Source organism: Thunnus albacares, chromosome 4 (assembly GCF_914725855.1).
Source record: "Thunnus albacares chromosome 4, fThuAlb1.1, whole genome shotgun sequence".
NCBI lineage: Eukaryota > Metazoa > Chordata > Actinopteri > Scombriformes > Scombridae > Thunnus > Thunnus albacares.
This window is the reverse complement of record NC_058109.1, coordinates 9,186,918-9,204,671: the sequence shown is the minus strand read 5'-3', so window position 1 is coordinate 9,204,671 and position 17,754 is coordinate 9,186,918. Positions and strand designations below refer to the sequence as shown.

Here is a 17,754-nt window from a genome sequence, read left to right as displayed (position 1 = left end):
AAAAGCAAGAAGATAAATGTCTTGTCTGGTTAGATGAATAAAAGCAGGGCAAGAGGACATTTCTGAGATGAGCAGGGTGAGAATAAACAGAGTGTGTGGCAGAAAAAGAAGAAAAAATACATAAAAGAATAGGGAGAGAAAAATACTGTATGGCAGCTTGCATGGACCAGAGTGTGACATGTCAGTCTCAAAATGTTTCATATTACCAAGCATTCAGATGCTGTTTTAATGTAAAGCTGTGCATATGGTTTTATAGCTATAAAGTTTCATTCAACAAATGTTCTTCATCATTTTTCTTTATTTTGAAGAGGTAAAACTTGCCTCATAAAATTCCAAATCAGAAGCAACCTTGAAAAGAAAAAGCCTCACAACAACCAAAACAAATTGTGACATATGATCAGTCTGAAAAAAGAAAATTTTGAAAAATCAGAACCAAAAAGGCAGAGCATGAAAACATGCAGCCCACATCTTTCATTTTTCTTTTACAGTCTTGACTCAGTGAAAACTGGATTTCAATAGTAGTCGTAACAGTGTTAATATCTTTCAGAAATCATTTCGCCTTGTGCTGTGTTCTCAGAGCATAAATAACATTTAACTGAAGCAACTACAGCTACAATGTCTGCCTTATTTTAGGATATGCCCACCTCATGACGAGGATTGTTGAACAATATGAGAAAAAGAGATACATTTTCTTGTCACGTTAGTAGATATTTTTACAGTTTCCAAGAAAAATAATATTTAATACAGATATCAAGATAATAAGACTTGTTTAAACTCTACATGATGACTTTTCACAGTACAGTGTTATTTTGTAGTAGTCTATTACAGGACATCATTTAGCTTAATTAGACCCCTGTGAATTGCCTATTCATACCTACAGTGTTCCTAGTGCAAAATTTTATTTTTTTAAAAATTATTTTAGTAATGCTTTATTTTACAGGTCCTTTAATTTTATAACAGATTCCTGGAATTTTATGTAATTTGCAGGTATTTAACTGTTAATTTGTAGGACATTTTACTGAAAGGGTGGTGCAATTTGGTACAAATTATGGGAAAAAATGTTAAAAAGTGTTAGGTAGGTTTAGTTGATAAGTACAAACTTATTATATTTAGGTTCCTAGTTGTTAATTTGCACAAATTCTTAATAAATGAAAATACTTAGTTTGTGTTAGTATTGGTAGATTAGATTCTTTCTTAAAAACTCTTCAATGAGCGTATTTCCCAAATTACATAAGAATGGACAGTTACACAGAAATGACTTTTAGGAAATTGTTGGAAAAATTTTGAAAACTACATATGAAACTACAACTCAACTAAAGTAACCTTTTTTCCCCTTTTTATAATTTGTACCAAATTGCACCACCCTTTCTGTAAAATGTCCTTAAAATTAACCATTAAGTACCTGCAAACTGCTCTGAAAATTTCCAGGAAATAAGAAGATAAGAAAATTAAGGGACCTGTACGTGTTACCATTATTTTCCATTAACAAAACAAATTTGTTACCTTTTTGCAGGTATTTTTCAATCCACAATAATCTGCAAACAACAAGCAGCACATGCTTGGTTATTGTCTAATGTCATACAAAGTGCAACAAACTGCAGTTGCGAATTCTGACCCTTCTATCAATTAAATTGACATAATGTTAATGTGATTTAGCAGGGGGCTCTTGAAGGCTGACTGGGTGTGGAGCTAGAAGTGTTATGTCCTCTTGACTACTGTGTCTCATGTGCATTAACTGAATGAAGTAAAAATACATGAGGTATATAAGCAAATAAGGTGCCTAGTATGATCTATATGACTAAAGAACCAAGGTACTACAATGGTGATCATTTCACATAACCATCATGTGACCTACGTAGTTACCACACATTTGTCACGTTGGTCACTGTGATATCAAAACAGGAACTTCAAACTTGTAACATTTTCAAAAGAGAACTGACTGTAAAAGATCCAAATGATGCAATAATAAGTCTGCAGGTACAACATCCTCTTTCTTTGCACTCTAACCTCTATAACGGTTACGTAATTTGCACATTAAAACTGAAAGTTCATACTTCCTTCAGATCTGAATGAACAATGTGCTGCTGCTAATATGAAATGTGAACATTTCAGGGTTTAAAATCCTTCATTTAACATTTGTAATGTGAAAAAACTGCCATGCTTATGTCTCCTGGCTTTATACAGTAGGAGCAGATCAACAGCTACAGCATGTGGTCTGTATTTTATTTAAACAGAGGTTTTACAGAAGAGTATTTATGACAGCCTACAGGCCCTTCACTTGTATTGAAAATAAGTATAAAAATGACCAATTTAAAATGGTTTTAATTGAGAGAAAACTTTATCTATACAGTGGATTGCTCTTGATCATTACAATTTTTTTTTTTTTCAAAAATCCTCATGTTTGTATGTGTGTTTTTATAGTTACAGTGCTAGATGTGACAGTAGTCTTAATAATGACTTTGCATTGATCAACATCAAGCTACAAGCTCCCATGAAGGTCTTGCTCGATTTTGGTCATCATCTTTTCAACTCAGTCAAAAGATTTCACAGCTCTAATAAGATGAAAAAGTACAAAGGCACAAAGTAGCATGTACAGCATGACACTGACATTCATCTCAGTTCTCTTGCGTAAAAAACTGACCTGTGCTTTAACCATTACGGTGCCATACAGCAAAAACTAATTGAAAACTAATAATTACATACAAGGAGCAAGTAGTTTTACAGAACACGAGGAGAAACAGACAAGACTCTTAATGTCTGTAAGTGCCACATTTGTAAAAATGACTTACTTGGAAAAATACAAACTGACAAAACTGTCGTACAAACAACAGTTCCATTCAACACCTCTCTACTAAAAATAGTAGGAGGCAACGACAGTAACACAGCATGGAGTGGTAGAACAGTATTTCCTCTGTATTTATTCAGCAGTGATGTGCCCGCTCAGCAAAAAAAACATTACCACCTTTGGAGCAAATATGACATTAAAATGGATTTGATTACACCACATTTCACTCTAAAATCCCAAACAGAGTTCTTGATTTACCATTATAATAGTATTCAATTTGTTTTCAGTGCTGCAATCTGCAGCAGACCAACTGTACAAAACACAGGGAGCGATGTGGAATTGATTTTAAAATTGCCCCTAAGCACTGTACTGCTGCATAAAAAGTCAGAGGAAAACACTGCATTTTTCACCGCCTGGCTCTCTCAGTATGTGCGGGCTGGTTTGCTGTCCTGGGCCTGGTTGAAGGGATTTGCTGGGCTGGAAGACTCATCCTGTTGATCAATGGACTGGTAGGCATCTCTGTTTCGTGATACAGAGGGGAAACCTGCAGAGACAAGCCAGAAGTCTTCAACAAACACAACCCCTGCCATGCAAATGTATGATTTATAATCATATCTAATCAGGGCCCCTGTTTTGGAGTACCAACTATTGTTGATATACATATTAAACTTGCTCATGCAAAGAAGTAATACTTAGGAAGCTTCTAAAAAACCTTCCTCAAAAAGGTTTTTCACACTGATTTCTCCTACATAGATTTATGACACATTTGAGCAGATTTGTTATCTTGACTCAAGCATCCGGCCCCCTCTGGATAAATAATGATTATACTTTTGGAAACTGTCTTTGCCAATATTAAGTAAAGGACACACTGCCTCTGATGAATGCTGGACTGAGAAAACAGAAAATTACGTTCAAGCCGGCTCTCTGAGTGGTGCTGAAATTCCTCCCATTTCATCATTCTGACAGTGAAGTCTGATGAACTGATTGTACTGTGGCTACTTTGAGGACAGTTTGACCCCAGGAACAGACCATCATGCATGATTTGAGATTGGAGTGTGACCCTGATGTGAGTTTAAACAAACAAGTAATCCATAATCTTTGGAACTGTTTACACTGAAAACCTGTTCATACAAGTTCCTGGGTGCATTATACTTCACATTTACTTTATAGTTAATTCTATGAAGGCAGTATACTGACATAATCCATCTGAAATGTCTTATAGGACTCCCCATGAAGCTCTACAGCAAACAGCCCCAACTCTGTCATGGCCAGAATACAAATGGCACACACTCTTACCTCTGCATGGTCCAGAGTCCCATTATTGTGATAAACATGTTATGTTAATTAATGCTGCTAATCTCATTGCGGAAGGTTTTGATTATTTGAAAGAAATATATTATTTTTACTCATGCAACTGTGATATTTATTACATTTTATTTTAAAGCATAAAAATATACAAATAACTCTAAAAGGACTGCATTATGCTGAGCTCAACAAATCTTAAATCACATGTCTTTTTCCTAAGTATAAAATGCAGCCTAAGCAAACAAACATGTCACAATCATTGTCTATTATGAGTCAACATTATGTTGACTTTAATTAGGCTCATTTGAGGATGTGCACTATCAGGCAGCTCTGCCTTAAATATATGCAAACAAGAAGACACAAGCACAAATGAGGTGTCTGGAGAGTAAAGATATGAATAATACATAGATGCAAACTTGCAAAAACATATAAACACATATAATACAATAGATATGAATACAAACAGACAGTGCTGACAAACAGATCTATGCAGGTAGATATTGGAAGGTAATAAGGACTGATGCAACAGACAGATGAGAAGAAAGATGCACATACATAAATACAAAAAGGAAGATGGACAAAAACACATGAACAAAATAACAATTGGGAAAGAAATGTCAAGAAAAAAAAAGTCTTTTTGTCCTGCAGCCTGATTGGTAATCTTACTTCCTGCATGGAAGAGGATGGAAGAGGATGGAAGAGGATGATTGGAGGACAGAAACGGTAAAAAGGAAGAGGCCAGGAATCAATAGCGGCGGCCAATAAAGGCACTGTCAGCACTATCCGTAGTGCATCGACTGTCCACAGATGTCTCTAGGTCTGAGAGGGCAGCAGATAAGAAGAAGAAGAAGAAGAAGAAGAAGAAGAAGAAGAAGTAGAAGAAGAAGTAGAAGAAGAAGAAGAAGAAGAAGAAGAAGAAGAAGAAGAAGAAGAAGAAGAAGAAGAGAAGAAAAGAAAAGAAAAGAAAAGAAAAGAAAAGAAAAGAAAAGAAAAGAAAAGAAAAGAAAAGAAAAGAAAAGAGACAAATGATGAAATCATGACAGGAATAACAAGACATCACGAGAGTTCACTTAGAAAAAACATGACAGTGCAGTGTGACAAACAGCAGGACAGACTGTTACAGATAATGGCATGCAAGAAAAGAACAGCGAAATTTATTAAATTTTGATAAATTCTTACACATGAGAATTTCACAATAATTGACTGAGAATGTTCAATTGCTAAGGCTCGACCCCCCTTAGTTACTGTTGCTATGCATATCAAGCTTTCTGATGTAGCACATTTCATGTTTGTGTTTACAGTGATAATGGTGGAAGATTAGGGCACTCGAAATTAGTGGTAATTCTTGAAACAATGGGGTGCACCATTTCAGGCAGAAGGAGACAAAAATCAGACTTCTCATTCATGGCTGGTGACTGTTGATTTTCCTGCAGATTTTAGCATCTCACAGTGGATGTGACAGTCATGAACAGAGCTTTTCCTAATGTCACTTGTAAGTAGTTTGATGATGATAAGCTAAGAGTTGCAACAATTAGTCGATTAACTATTTTGATAATTGATTTATCGTTCTGAGCCATTTTTAAAGAAAAATACTAAAAATCTCTTCTTCCAGCTTCTTAGATGTGAATATTTCCTGGTTTCATTAGTCTTCTACGATAATAAACTAAATATCTTTGGGTTGTTGGCTGTTGGGACAAAACAAGACATTTGAGATTTCATCTTGGGTATTGAAAACGATTGACAATTTTCATCATTTTCTGACATTTTATAGACCATATGACCAACCAATTAATCGACAAAATAACTGACAGATTAATTGATAATGAAAATAATCATTAGTTGCAACCCTAGACAAGCTAAATCTTAGCTTTAGAAGTGGTTCATGTTGCCACTGAAGGTAGTAAGCTAGTTTGCTGCTTCTTGTACAGCAGACAAACACACAGTTTAATCCATTCCTCACAGTTCTGCTGTTGTGTTTTTTGCTAAAAGCCTCAAAAAGACAAAAGAACCTTAAACTATATCGACTATCATTCTCACTACAGCCCCATGCTCACTGCTTCAGCATGCTGCGAAATCCAACGCTTGACAGAAACTGCCACGCCTAGTTACGATTGCTAAAATATGCGATTTCTCGGTCTTGCAGCCTTTATTGTATCAAGCAAACATATGAGTAAAACCAAATACACAACCACAAAATGATTTAAATGACAGAACAGGGCCGGCAATTAAAACACAGGGAGCCCTGAATACCTGAATCAACAATTCACTCAGATGCACCTGATTGCCTCTGCTTCCCAGAGTGCTGAGTGCAGCAGGGAACCATGTTAATGCCAGCTACGCAATCAGACAGCAATTAAAACAAGCATTGTGTGAAATCAACATTAGCTACATTCATCTGTCACTACACGTCGCTACACAGTCTAATGGATACACCTGCTGTGTGTATGTGACGATTCATCAATATTCAATTACTCTCAAACATACAAATCACGAGATTTTGTCAACGGCAGTGCTTCATGGCAGTGCAGGAGAAATTACATTACTTTCCCCAGTGTGTAAATTACTATTTAAGCTGAAAGCTAAAAATAAGTCTTTTTAGCATTATACCCCCCATCTCCATGTTTGCTTTTATCATTCTATTTGGTGTACCTTTTGTAAAGCCAAACACTGAGCACATCTGGGCAAGAGGACAAGAAAAGCTGACTGTCCCTACGTGGAGCCATTCTCCTCACTGCCACCATCAAATCAAACACAACAAATGATGAATACAACCACCTCTGTTTAATCCAAATAGATGAGTAACATTTCGTAGGATTTACGAGTCCAGCAGACGTCACAGCTCGGTGGGATTTCTGATGGAGCCGCTCTCAGCGTAGTGAGTCCAAGTCCACAAATCAATGACCACACACGGCTAATCAAAGAACACATCTTCAGTATCTCCTGACTAGTCAATGGAAGAAGTGTATTTATCATCTGTTTGCCCACAAGGAGAGAGCTATACACTCAACGGTCAATAACATCACAAAATCTCTATTTCTGTGGACAAACATGTTGCTCCAGTACAAATTCTATCTGTGTCTATTTTCACATCACTTCTGAGCTATTTTGCTCCCATGCCAGATCATACGTTTTTCACATCGCATGGATCTATAATGTTCCGTCATGCAGAATAAACCTGAGTCAAATTGGTGGCCGGGATGGGACATAAATGTTATAAACAACTCGTGGATAAATGATTTGCTTGCCCCGGCCAAACTGCAGCTCAGATATTTCACTGCATTTAAAGTCTTGTGACTGTAACTAATTACTTTGACTGTGGAATCATCTGCCAGTGGTTTAGCACAGAGTCTTCCCAGTTTGTGCTGCACTTGGCAAGCCTTTCATGACAAACAGCATAAAACAACATGGAGGGGAATCTCAAAGCACCCCCTGGACACATGCATCACACTGTACCTCCAGCTTTGGTCATACTCATGTTTATTTTGTATGGAGTGGGAAACCTGAGATATTTTAGATTATTTTCTTCACTGGTTCCAAATTAAACTAGACTGTGATCTTGCAAGATGAAACCCTGAGTTCAGTCATTTTTTTTTGGGTCATCTGCTTCTCGAAATGGAATTAGATCATGCTCAGTTGATTTCCAAATTATTGGAAGATACAATCATTTTCCACTGTAAAAATCTAATTTTTGGAAGCAGCCAGAGCTAAAATCTGCATTGTATGAACCCTTCTTCATAATCATCCTCAGTGGCACATGACAACATCTTCAGAGGCCCAGAATCTCCTTATGTTACTGTACTTGAATGAGTGAGAAACATCTGGGGCCACTCACCAAAGTTGACGTTGTAATCTCCTCCACGTTCCCGGTACATTTGGTAGACGAAGAAGCAGGACGCAGGTTTGAGTAGCAGACTGAGGATGGCCATCCCTGCGCTGAAGCGAAACACGTCACGTCCCCTTTCTGCAGCGAAGTCATTCAATGGGTAATAGATCCCAAAATGGATGATGTCAGTCAATATCGTCACGGTCATCCCCATCAGAAACTGCAAGAGGAAAGGACAAAAGACAGAGACAGACGTCTTGTCTTAATGGACACACATGGTATATCAGTTTTTTCGACTTATTGTATATGTCAGCGATGGAACATTATGCTGCATGGAAAAGATTCCTTGCAACATACAGTACTATGTGTGGAAAATAAAGTAACTCTAATGCTGAAGAAAACAGCTTTCTGAAGAGAAACGAGAGAAAAAACACACACTGTAAAAATGTGATGCCAGAATGTCATACTGACGATTGCAGGCAGTGAAGAAGAAAGAAGGAATAGAAAACACCTTTGGCTTTTTGATGATGATCAACTCTTTGAAGTGTACTGTATGTGTATCATCATCATTATCATATCATCTAGGACAGTCATTAGCATCAGAAATAATTCTTCAAAAGCCAGAAATGTAACTTAAATATGTGACTAGTTGACACTTGAAAAGATACACTGAACTCACTTTAAACACTTTACAGATATTGGAGTTAATGCTAAAAAAAAAAAAAAAAAAAAAAAACATGCAGTAGGCTTCACAGCACATGAAGAAGCAGGACTATCTCCCAGATCCAGTGAATGAGAGAATGGATGATTTGACTTTGAAGATAGATGCATTATGAACCACAAAGAACCCTGTTTATTAGTTATTTTGTCAATTTTCTTTTCTCTTTATTGCCAACTCAGTCCACAAGGACCTTCCCTCAGGGACCTTGGCTGTCAGAAAAAGTAACACTGGACTTTAAATCACAAAAGGCAAAAGGCTCCCTGATGGCAATAGGTGTCATAGCTTCAATCCAGTGACACTCCAAATCTATTAATGTCAAATGTGTCATTGAGCAAGAAACTGTGGCTATGTCCTCACTCCAAACTCTCACTGTGGTGCATTTGTCTGGCATGTGACACGCCTTCACAGCCAGTGTGGCGATCTGACACACTCTGAAAGGCACAGCTACTGTACTCTGTGCTGAATTAAGAGAGGGCTATCTTTCTCAAAGCGATGCTCACAGATTGGCCTAGATTCCACAGACAAATAGTTTAGCACGGATACGCAGTGCTGTGATTTAGACTCCTGTACGTGTCACATGATGGTAAGATTACAGCATGTGTGAAGGAATAAAGGCAAGGACTCACCATGAGCACAGCGTCGATCGAGTCCCTCTGTGCAATCGCCCAGACCCCGATGGCAAAAACAGTGAAGTTCCCCCAAGCAAAGGAGCTGGGCAGCCACGCCATGCATCCCCTGCAGCAAACATATACTTTACACACTCCAGGAATAATGTTTGATTACATAAAGTACAGGAAGTGGATGTTAAAAAGTACTGTAGGCCTGAATCAAAATTGTGAGTCAGTCTCTGTGTGAGCATGTGTTTGTGTGTAAGGTGCCAGAAGAGGAGAGAAATTCCTCAAGTTTGTGAAGAAAAAGAGATGTGCTCGCACTCACACTCACCATACTGTAAGCAGCCAGTGCACCAGTACTATGGCCTATGACAGAGAACAAAAGACAAGTGTTGAAAAGACATTGAGAATCGTTAAGGACCTTTTAAGCTGGGATGATTATTCAATTGACAGAAAAATAATCATTTGCAGACCAAAAACTCCAAACATTCCCTGGTTCCAGCTTCTTCACTGTGCAGATTTCCTGCTTTTCTCTGTTTTATATCATTGTTAATTGAATGTCTTCTGAGTTTTGGAAGTTGGTTGGACAAAACAACACATTTGAATCTGTCACACATCATTCTGGGAAATAATGTCAATAATCAATAGTTACATCCTCAAATGACAAATCAAGAAACCTCATGAAGCGTTAATGATTAATTTTCATCTGATATAAAATATAAAGCTGCATCAGGATGGCTGATATCATGGCTCCACAGATTGCTGGTTTGAATTTTTTTGTACCCAAATTATGAATTAGAAATTGCACCATCTTGCACAGAATATCACAGCCTGAGGTACATTTACATTTCTTCCTTTTCTTCTTTTAAAATCACAAGTTTAAGTTTTGAATACAAGTGGTTTTGAACAATTTCAATTGTCTTTGAAAGTAGCAACAAATTGCATTATTTAATTAAATGATGTTTCCTTTAATGGTTGCAACATGACGTGCGTGAGAATCATTCATTAAAGGCATCAATTCACCCTTGTATGCCTAAACATAACAAGTGACGCAATTGTCAATAACTGACAAGATATTGGGTAATGTAATGAGTTATAGAGCCACTTCTTTCCGCTTCTAGCACCGAGTAGACTCTATATCAGTTTTTGTTTCATAATTAATTTCTTATAGCAGATTCATCACTATGTTGCTGTTTCTCACAATGTTATACTCTGTCCACAGTTCTGCTGAAATCGCAGAAAAAAAAGTCTGTATAGTTTCACACTCCCCTAAATAACTTTTTTACCACTTTACCACAAAAACACAAGCACAAATGTCATGTGTGTCTCAAGCTGAGGTAGGTATTACTCACAGAAGAAATTCCAAGGAGAATTGAGCAACAAAGTTTACATCAACATCAATGTTAACACCAGTCTTTGTTAAACACTTTACAAAAACAGGCTATCATAAAGACTTCCAGCATTAAAATGAAGTAAATAGCAACCTCACCTTTAGATTTATGGCAGGGATTTCCATAATAAGGCTGTTTGGTCAAAGCAGCTCTACCTTGATCCGATTCAGTGCTTCAACTTGTTGAGGGCCACATGAACAAACACTGTAGGTTTTCTCTTGCACAAACTTCTCTGCAAGACTCCTCCTCCCCTCAGAGCTCAGCCTGCAAACACAAACCATGTGACAGCAGCCTGACTCTTTCCCATGTGACTCCTACCCTCACCTCTCCCACCCTCCCTCCCCCCCAACCCCCACCCTCCACCCCCCACCCATGCCTTCACCCCCTCAGAAAAAGGAAACCACATGAGCATCAACATTGGTCACAGTTTCTTTTTTTTTTTTAATTTGCAGCGTTCAGTGAGTGCGGTGTCCCTCCAGTGGTTCACTATGAATGATCAGGAATGTAGCATGTCTGATTGAACATTAAAAGATAAAAATCTGCTCAGTTAAACTCACAGATAAAATAATAAAAAAAAAACATATAAAATGTAAAAAAGATATTCATGTGATTTAAATTCAGTATTTTACTATTACTATTTTTACTTGTCACTCAAACAAAATAACATGGCATGCAACACATTTTGTGACGGTTGTAATGGCCGTAGCTTTGTGCCTGCAGCAGATTGATTTAAAATGTGACTGAAGAGAAGAATTTCACTAGAAGAGGCTTTTGAAGTTTGACACAAGCACCAATATGTTTAAATTAATGATGTAGGCTGTAGTTTTTGAACAATTTCAGTCAGAATCATTTCTAGCAGCACTCCATCTCTAATACTAATCAAAATGGTAACCAGCTCCATAAAGGAAAACTTAAACCCTAAAACATTTTAGATTTTAAACACAGACATTATGTTTTCATCAGCACTGACTAGCAGCACTGTAAGGCTGTACTCAGGCACAGCAGTGCTTTGAATTTATCCTAATCTCAGCATGCAACATGCTCACAATGACAATACTAACATGTTGATGTTTAGCAGGTATAATGTTTACCATGTTCTTTAGCATATTAGCATGCTAACATTTGCAAAGTAGTGCTAAACACAAAGTGCAGCTGTGGCTGACGGGAATGTCATGCCATAAACTATAAAAGTATTGGACAAATAAAAATATTAACCTGCGCTAGATGAAAAGTTGGAATCACCAAAGTTTTTAAATTAATCTTGAAGTGAACATGAATGTCTGTGCTAAATTTTAATGGTAACTAATAACTATCAAGACATATCTCTCAAATCCACAAATGTCAACCTCATGGTGATGCTAAATAAAAAGTCAGAGGATCACCACAGTAAGTAGGATTCATTCTCTGGGGATCTGTAAAATTTCATGACAATCCATCTAATAGTTGTTGAGATATTTCGGCCTGGACCAAAGTGTTGCACCAATCAACAGACCGACCAGATACCAAATCGATTAAAATATCTCCGCCAACAGCAGCCTCAACATACATGGACTGCAGCCTTTCCTGGACAGATGAGTGTTTCTGGAGAAGTAGTTGGTCTACTTTGAGCAACATTAAGGCTAGTTTAGGTTAAGGTCAGTAAATTGGTTGGTAACACATACAGATTGACTCAGATTTCAAACCAAATCTTACTTTGGGGGAAGTAACCATTTTCAGGCTGATGGCGCATTTTGTTGGCTTTGGCTGATTAAGGTTTTTCAAAGACTGATGATTTTCTCCCAACATTTCAATGCTTTGTTTATCTCATGCAATATACTGTATTTCAACAACTACAGCTCAGATTACCATGAAATTTAGTATGGATTCATGGTCACCAGAGGATGACTCCTATTGATTTCTAGTGATCAATCAAATGCATTATTGTTTTACCTTTAACAGTCACTCTCCTCCTGGGGAGTGTGTTTTATCTTATCTCATTGTATCTCATTAGAATCATTATCTCTTTTCTAAGGAAGACATACAACTGCAGCAGCACATTTACAAGAAGAAGAAATCAATAAGAGTTGTGTGATAGATGCCCATTAACGCATGATTCCAGTTTGTAACAACTTGGGTCTTATTTTTATGGTATCAGCCATCATTTCTATTGGATATGATAACATTGCACTCACCAAAGAAATTGCTTGGATCTGGAAACACAGCAACATTGTAACAATTCAGTTAGACAATCAGACAGATCTCAGCACCTCAAAACTATAAAAATAAGATCTAAGTTGTAATGAAACAGAATTATCATTTAATAGAAATTGTACGGCAAGTGTTCACAGACTTGCAATCCATTTTTATGTTTGAAAAGGCTCAGGGCTGGTGGATATGGGATTTTCACCTTCATTGTTCCCCCTCCAGATTTCAAAACACACTTATTCACTCCTTTCCAATAGTGCAGAGAGAGTAAATACTTCACCTTATGAAATATGAAATAAAATGAAATAAATAATAAATAAATACAAATAAAATAAAAATGATCTGAAAACTCAGTGTATCACTCCATCTTCCTCTCACCTGATTATACTCCCACCTGTTATCATATGGCCAAAGTTTTTCCTAAGGTCACATCTTAGCAACTGAATCATCTCCTTGACAACTAAACAAACTCCTGGTTGAGAGCACTGGAAAAAGCTAGTAGGTGGACCTATGAATTATGATTATACTGTATGTAAAACTTCTATTCTCAAAGTGAAGAATCAATGTTCATACTCCTGTTTATGTTAACATATACTATACAGATATGTCTCTATATATACTATACCTATACCTTTATATCTATATACAGTACTGTGCCAAGGTTTTAGGCACTAAAAGTAAAGTGAGGATGCTTTCAAATTGCAATAAACAAAAACAGAAATAAATATTTGCTGTAACCATGCTTTACCTTTAAAACAGCACCAGTTCTCCTAAGTATACTTGCACACAGTTTTTCGTACTTGGTAGGTAGGTTTTTACAAGCATTTTGGAGAATTTGCCATAGTTCTTCTGTGGATTTAGGTGTCTCAGTTGCTTCTGTCTCTTCATGTAACAGAGACTGACTGCATGATGTTGAGATCAGGGCTCTGTGGGGGCCATACCAACTGTTGCAGAACTCTTTCTGCAACAGTTCTGGGGTCGTTGTCATGCTGCACAATCAGTAGGGATGTGCAGAAAGCCCAGTATTTGTATTTGTATCTGTATTTGTTGAGGCCGCAAAATTATTTGTATTTGTATTTGTATTCGAATAAAAGTGGAAAGAGGCTTAAAAATCCTGTTTTTGTTTTTATTGCACTGTCATTTTGAGGCGATTATTGCTTTGCACTTTTCATGTATTGCCTATTTTTACAACCTAACTTTGTGGAAAGGAGAAGGGGAACAACAGGTTATGGAGAGACCCTTGGGAGCATTTTGTGTATGTCAGTAGCTCAGCTTTATCACCGTTGAACACCCCCAACTCTGGGAGTGATGTCCATATTAGGAAATGAGCGTCATGTAGCAGGTGGATGTGACTCCCCTCGTTGAGACCTGCTGATCGACGTAACAACAGAGCAGAGGAGAGAGATTGACATAGCGATGTAACCGACATGCGATCTGGTATTTCATCCTGAAGACAAATCATTTTTAAAATATTTGTATGAAACAAATATTCGTAAAAAAAAACCCAAAACAAAACACTATTTGTGCTTTGCCAAAAAATATATTTGTATTCGGGCACACCCCTGCCAATCAGATGCCTCCTTCATGGTATTGCATAATGGATAGGAATCTAAACATATAACGTGCCTAAAACTTTTGCCCAATATTGTATAATTTTCCTACTTTCTCTTTGTTTTGGGGCTTCACAGCTCACTTTGCTAAATGCACAAAATCATGAAATATTAGTCACTTCTGAGTACTGTGAATGACATTTGCCCTCCTCACGATTGCTTATTCAAAATGGTGTCAGTCATGAGATTTAAGCACATTTAGCTCTTGAACTCACTGTAAGTCACCGTGGAAACGGGCAACAACCAAGTCTTTAAAATGCTAATGTGAAATGCACCCTTGGTAATTTTTTTCTTTCTACAATCAGACACACTCTGATTCATCCCTTTGCACTTTCTGTCCACTTATTTCTTAAAGGAGATGATCCATTGTATGTATGCCTCAAGCATGGCAGATGGCTCTTACACTCACATAGCTGGTGTGAACCCTGACCTCCTGGTGACCTCTGATCCCCGTGACAGCCCATGATTCAAGACCTTTCTCTCTCTCTCTGAAGTATTTATCCTTTCAAACACATCAGAGATTAATTTAGCAGCCTTAATATTCTGTGTTTGTATGTATGTGTTTCAAAATGAGATTGTGGTGTGACAGATGGACATTATTTAATTTGAGTTGTAATGTCTTTAACCACCGGAGGAAAAGCAATTCCAGGAGCAACTAATGTAATTGCAAATAAATGATCCTTTTTATGTCCTAACCTGCAGTGACAGATGTCACAAGTGACTGGCAGACTCATAAATGTAATGCTACACAGATTGTGTTCAATATCCATCTTCCACTCGTCATTTGTACACATTGTATCTATTTTCAATACCCAATTTCCTTCTCATTAAATGGTTTATGGGTTTATTTTTATTGTCTCTGACGCTGTAAAGAGACTGCAGCATTTCTCTCAGCTTTGTTCACTCGTATGTAAATCGCTCTCACTGTTGTACCTGTGTCCTTTAGAGAGTGCCCTAATCTTAAAAAGTTAGGATAGAAACTTTGGTAATTAATTACTTAAAGGAGGCCACAAGAAAGGTAGAAGTGCCTTCATGGTGCTGTTGATGTGAAGCTGCAGCTCTGCCGGGATGTGGCTGCGCGTAATCTATCACTCCGCTGGCTGCTGGCCAACAGGGTACTCCACTAGAGCACTCTGTCAGAGGTAAGTATTAAAAATACATCACTGCTGCTTTTATTCTGCGGCCGTAAATCAGGATGGCACAATCACAGTCCAACTGAGCTGCTGGTTAGGGAAGAAAAATGAGTGGTACTTTCTCCAGCTAATCAAATATTGATATGGATAGATTTTCAGAGGCTCGTGTGTTCGGATCATAGACACGGTGAATGTTATTGCTTGCACTTACTCTAATGTGTCGTAAGCTTTGCATTAAAAGGTTCTCACACAGTTCAGATCAGTCGGGAGATAATAAGCTTCAAATTTGCAGCGTCCATTTCATGGAGACAGATGGCGCCTTAGACAACTGAAAAGGTTTATGTGACAAAATCAGTTCTGAGAAAAGGTCACATGGATCTTTCTAATACCAATATCATAATTTGTATTTCTTTGCATCATTCTGAAGAATTTCTCTCTTCCCCAAAACATCAACTGAATTGTAAGATAACGAAGGCAGGGACATTTTAACAGATGTGTGAAACAAGCCATTAAAGCGCTTGCCCTTCGTCAAAACAGCAGCTCATTTACCTCCAGCCACATGCTGTGTTCTGTTCAGGCCGAAATAGGTATTTCATAACAGAAGTAATCAATCATTTTCTTTGTACAATGTCTGCTTGTAATTTTAACACTTTTGGTACATTTTGCTGGTAATGCTTTTACTTAAGTAGGATTACTTAGGATTTGGAATGCTGCACTTGTAATGGAGTATTTTTACATGGTTGTACTGGTATATTTTTACTTAAGTAAAGGATCTGAATACCTCTTCCGACACTGCCTTCAAATGGTCATGTCCCTGAGCTAGGCTGTGATCCCATCAGACAGCTCAAACAAAACAAAATGACAGTGACAAATTTGTTTTAGCCAAATCTTGCAAGATCTGTCCAATCTGACATGCTGCATGACGGCTCACAACACAGCCGTCAGACTACACAGTGATGACAGGACAAAATGAAGCTGCAGGTTTACTCCCCACCAAAGTCATGTCCTCATTACTATTATATATTACAATAGTGTGATAATTTGTCAATATACTATATTGACATATAATATATTCTTGTGATGCAATGACATCTGTGAAAGTGGACTTTTTAAGGGCTGAACATGAGCTTTTGGGACAAAAATGTATGTATAGTGCGATGTAATTGTAATGTAATGTATTGTATGTAATTCATGCTAATGCCTAATAAAGATGAAGGTCAGTGTTACAAATAAAGGCAGGTTTACACAGCAAAATGTTTATCCTAGTAAGTGTTTAATCATGAAAACGAAAAAAGGCAGAAAAACACAATATATAGACAAACATGTGTTTAAGTACAGTATAAATAAAACATATATTAAGACATGTAAAAGGACGGTCAAACAAGCATCTTTGTTTATCATACTACTGTTAAGTACATTTTGAAGAGTAGTGGTATCAATTTTTTAAAAAAGCTGTTGGCAATTTAAACACATTCATATTTACAAATGAGGAGAGCAGACTGGTTCAAACTGCATTCACAGATGGTTTTTAGCATTTGTTTAGAGAGCCCAATGAACAGGGTGCTAGGAAACAAAACACAGCAGAAAGGTTCATACAGTCACAGAAAGTATTTTTCTGTCATTTCTGTGAGTGACAACTTATTTGACTCAATCTGAATAATCCTGAAGCAGTAAACGTCACCTGTCTGGGACTCCGAGCGCATTGAACCAATACTAAAAAACCTTTGCAAACATTGTTTGATTCAGGTCAGCGAGACAGAGACACTTAGATGCAGGAGAGACTGTGAGAGACATTTGAAGAAAAGTTTTCCAAACCTCACACACACGGAGTGCTCAAAATGAAACAAAATCCATACTAACCATAGTTGCAGTGAGTATTAATACATGTATTAACAAGGCGTTGTTTACAAATTTTACTCAGTGATGTGTCACCAGCCAAGTGAATCTTTTCTACCAATTTAAAATTAAAAAACAAACAAAATTGCAAAAAAAAAGAAGGTTAATATGGACTGAGTGAGTTTTGGAAAGCCCCTCTTTCTGTTTTACTTCAACACGTGTACACAATGTTTTTTTTCAGTGAAAAAAAACAAATTAAAACTGATTTATGGATTCTAAATGAAAAAAAATAAAATAAAAACGCTTAAAGATGGCGACTTGTTGGATTAGGATGTGTGACTCATCCCACAATCTA

General features: G+C 37.2%; 1 protein-coding gene across 2 annotated transcripts; it reads right to left on the bottom strand.

The window, feature by feature from the left end:
- Positions 1-278: 278 nt before the first annotated feature.
- On the bottom strand, positions 279-10,902 carry LOC122981474 (angiotensin II receptor-associated protein). 2 transcript variants are annotated; one of them, XR_006403246.1, is made up of 6 exons: positions 10,735-10,902; positions 9,577-9,611; positions 9,261-9,369; positions 7,923-8,133; positions 4,757-4,909; positions 3,203-3,329 (listed from the first exon to the last, which is right to left on the bottom strand). XR_006403246.1 is itself a non-coding variant. In XM_044350217.1 (5 exons), the coding sequence occupies exons 1-5, from the start codon at positions 10,759-10,761 to the stop codon at positions 3,208-3,210; spliced, it is 504 nt and encodes a 167-aa protein (XP_044206152.1). In that variant the 5' UTR covers positions 10,762-10,900; the 3' UTR covers positions 279-3,207. The 2 variants fall into 2 exon arrangements, 1 of the variants encoding a protein (XP_044206152.1); XM_044350217.1 differs by lacking the exon at positions 4,757-4,909 and having other exon boundaries at positions 279-3,329; positions 10,735-10,900.
- Positions 10,903-17,754: the final 6,852 nt, after the last annotated feature.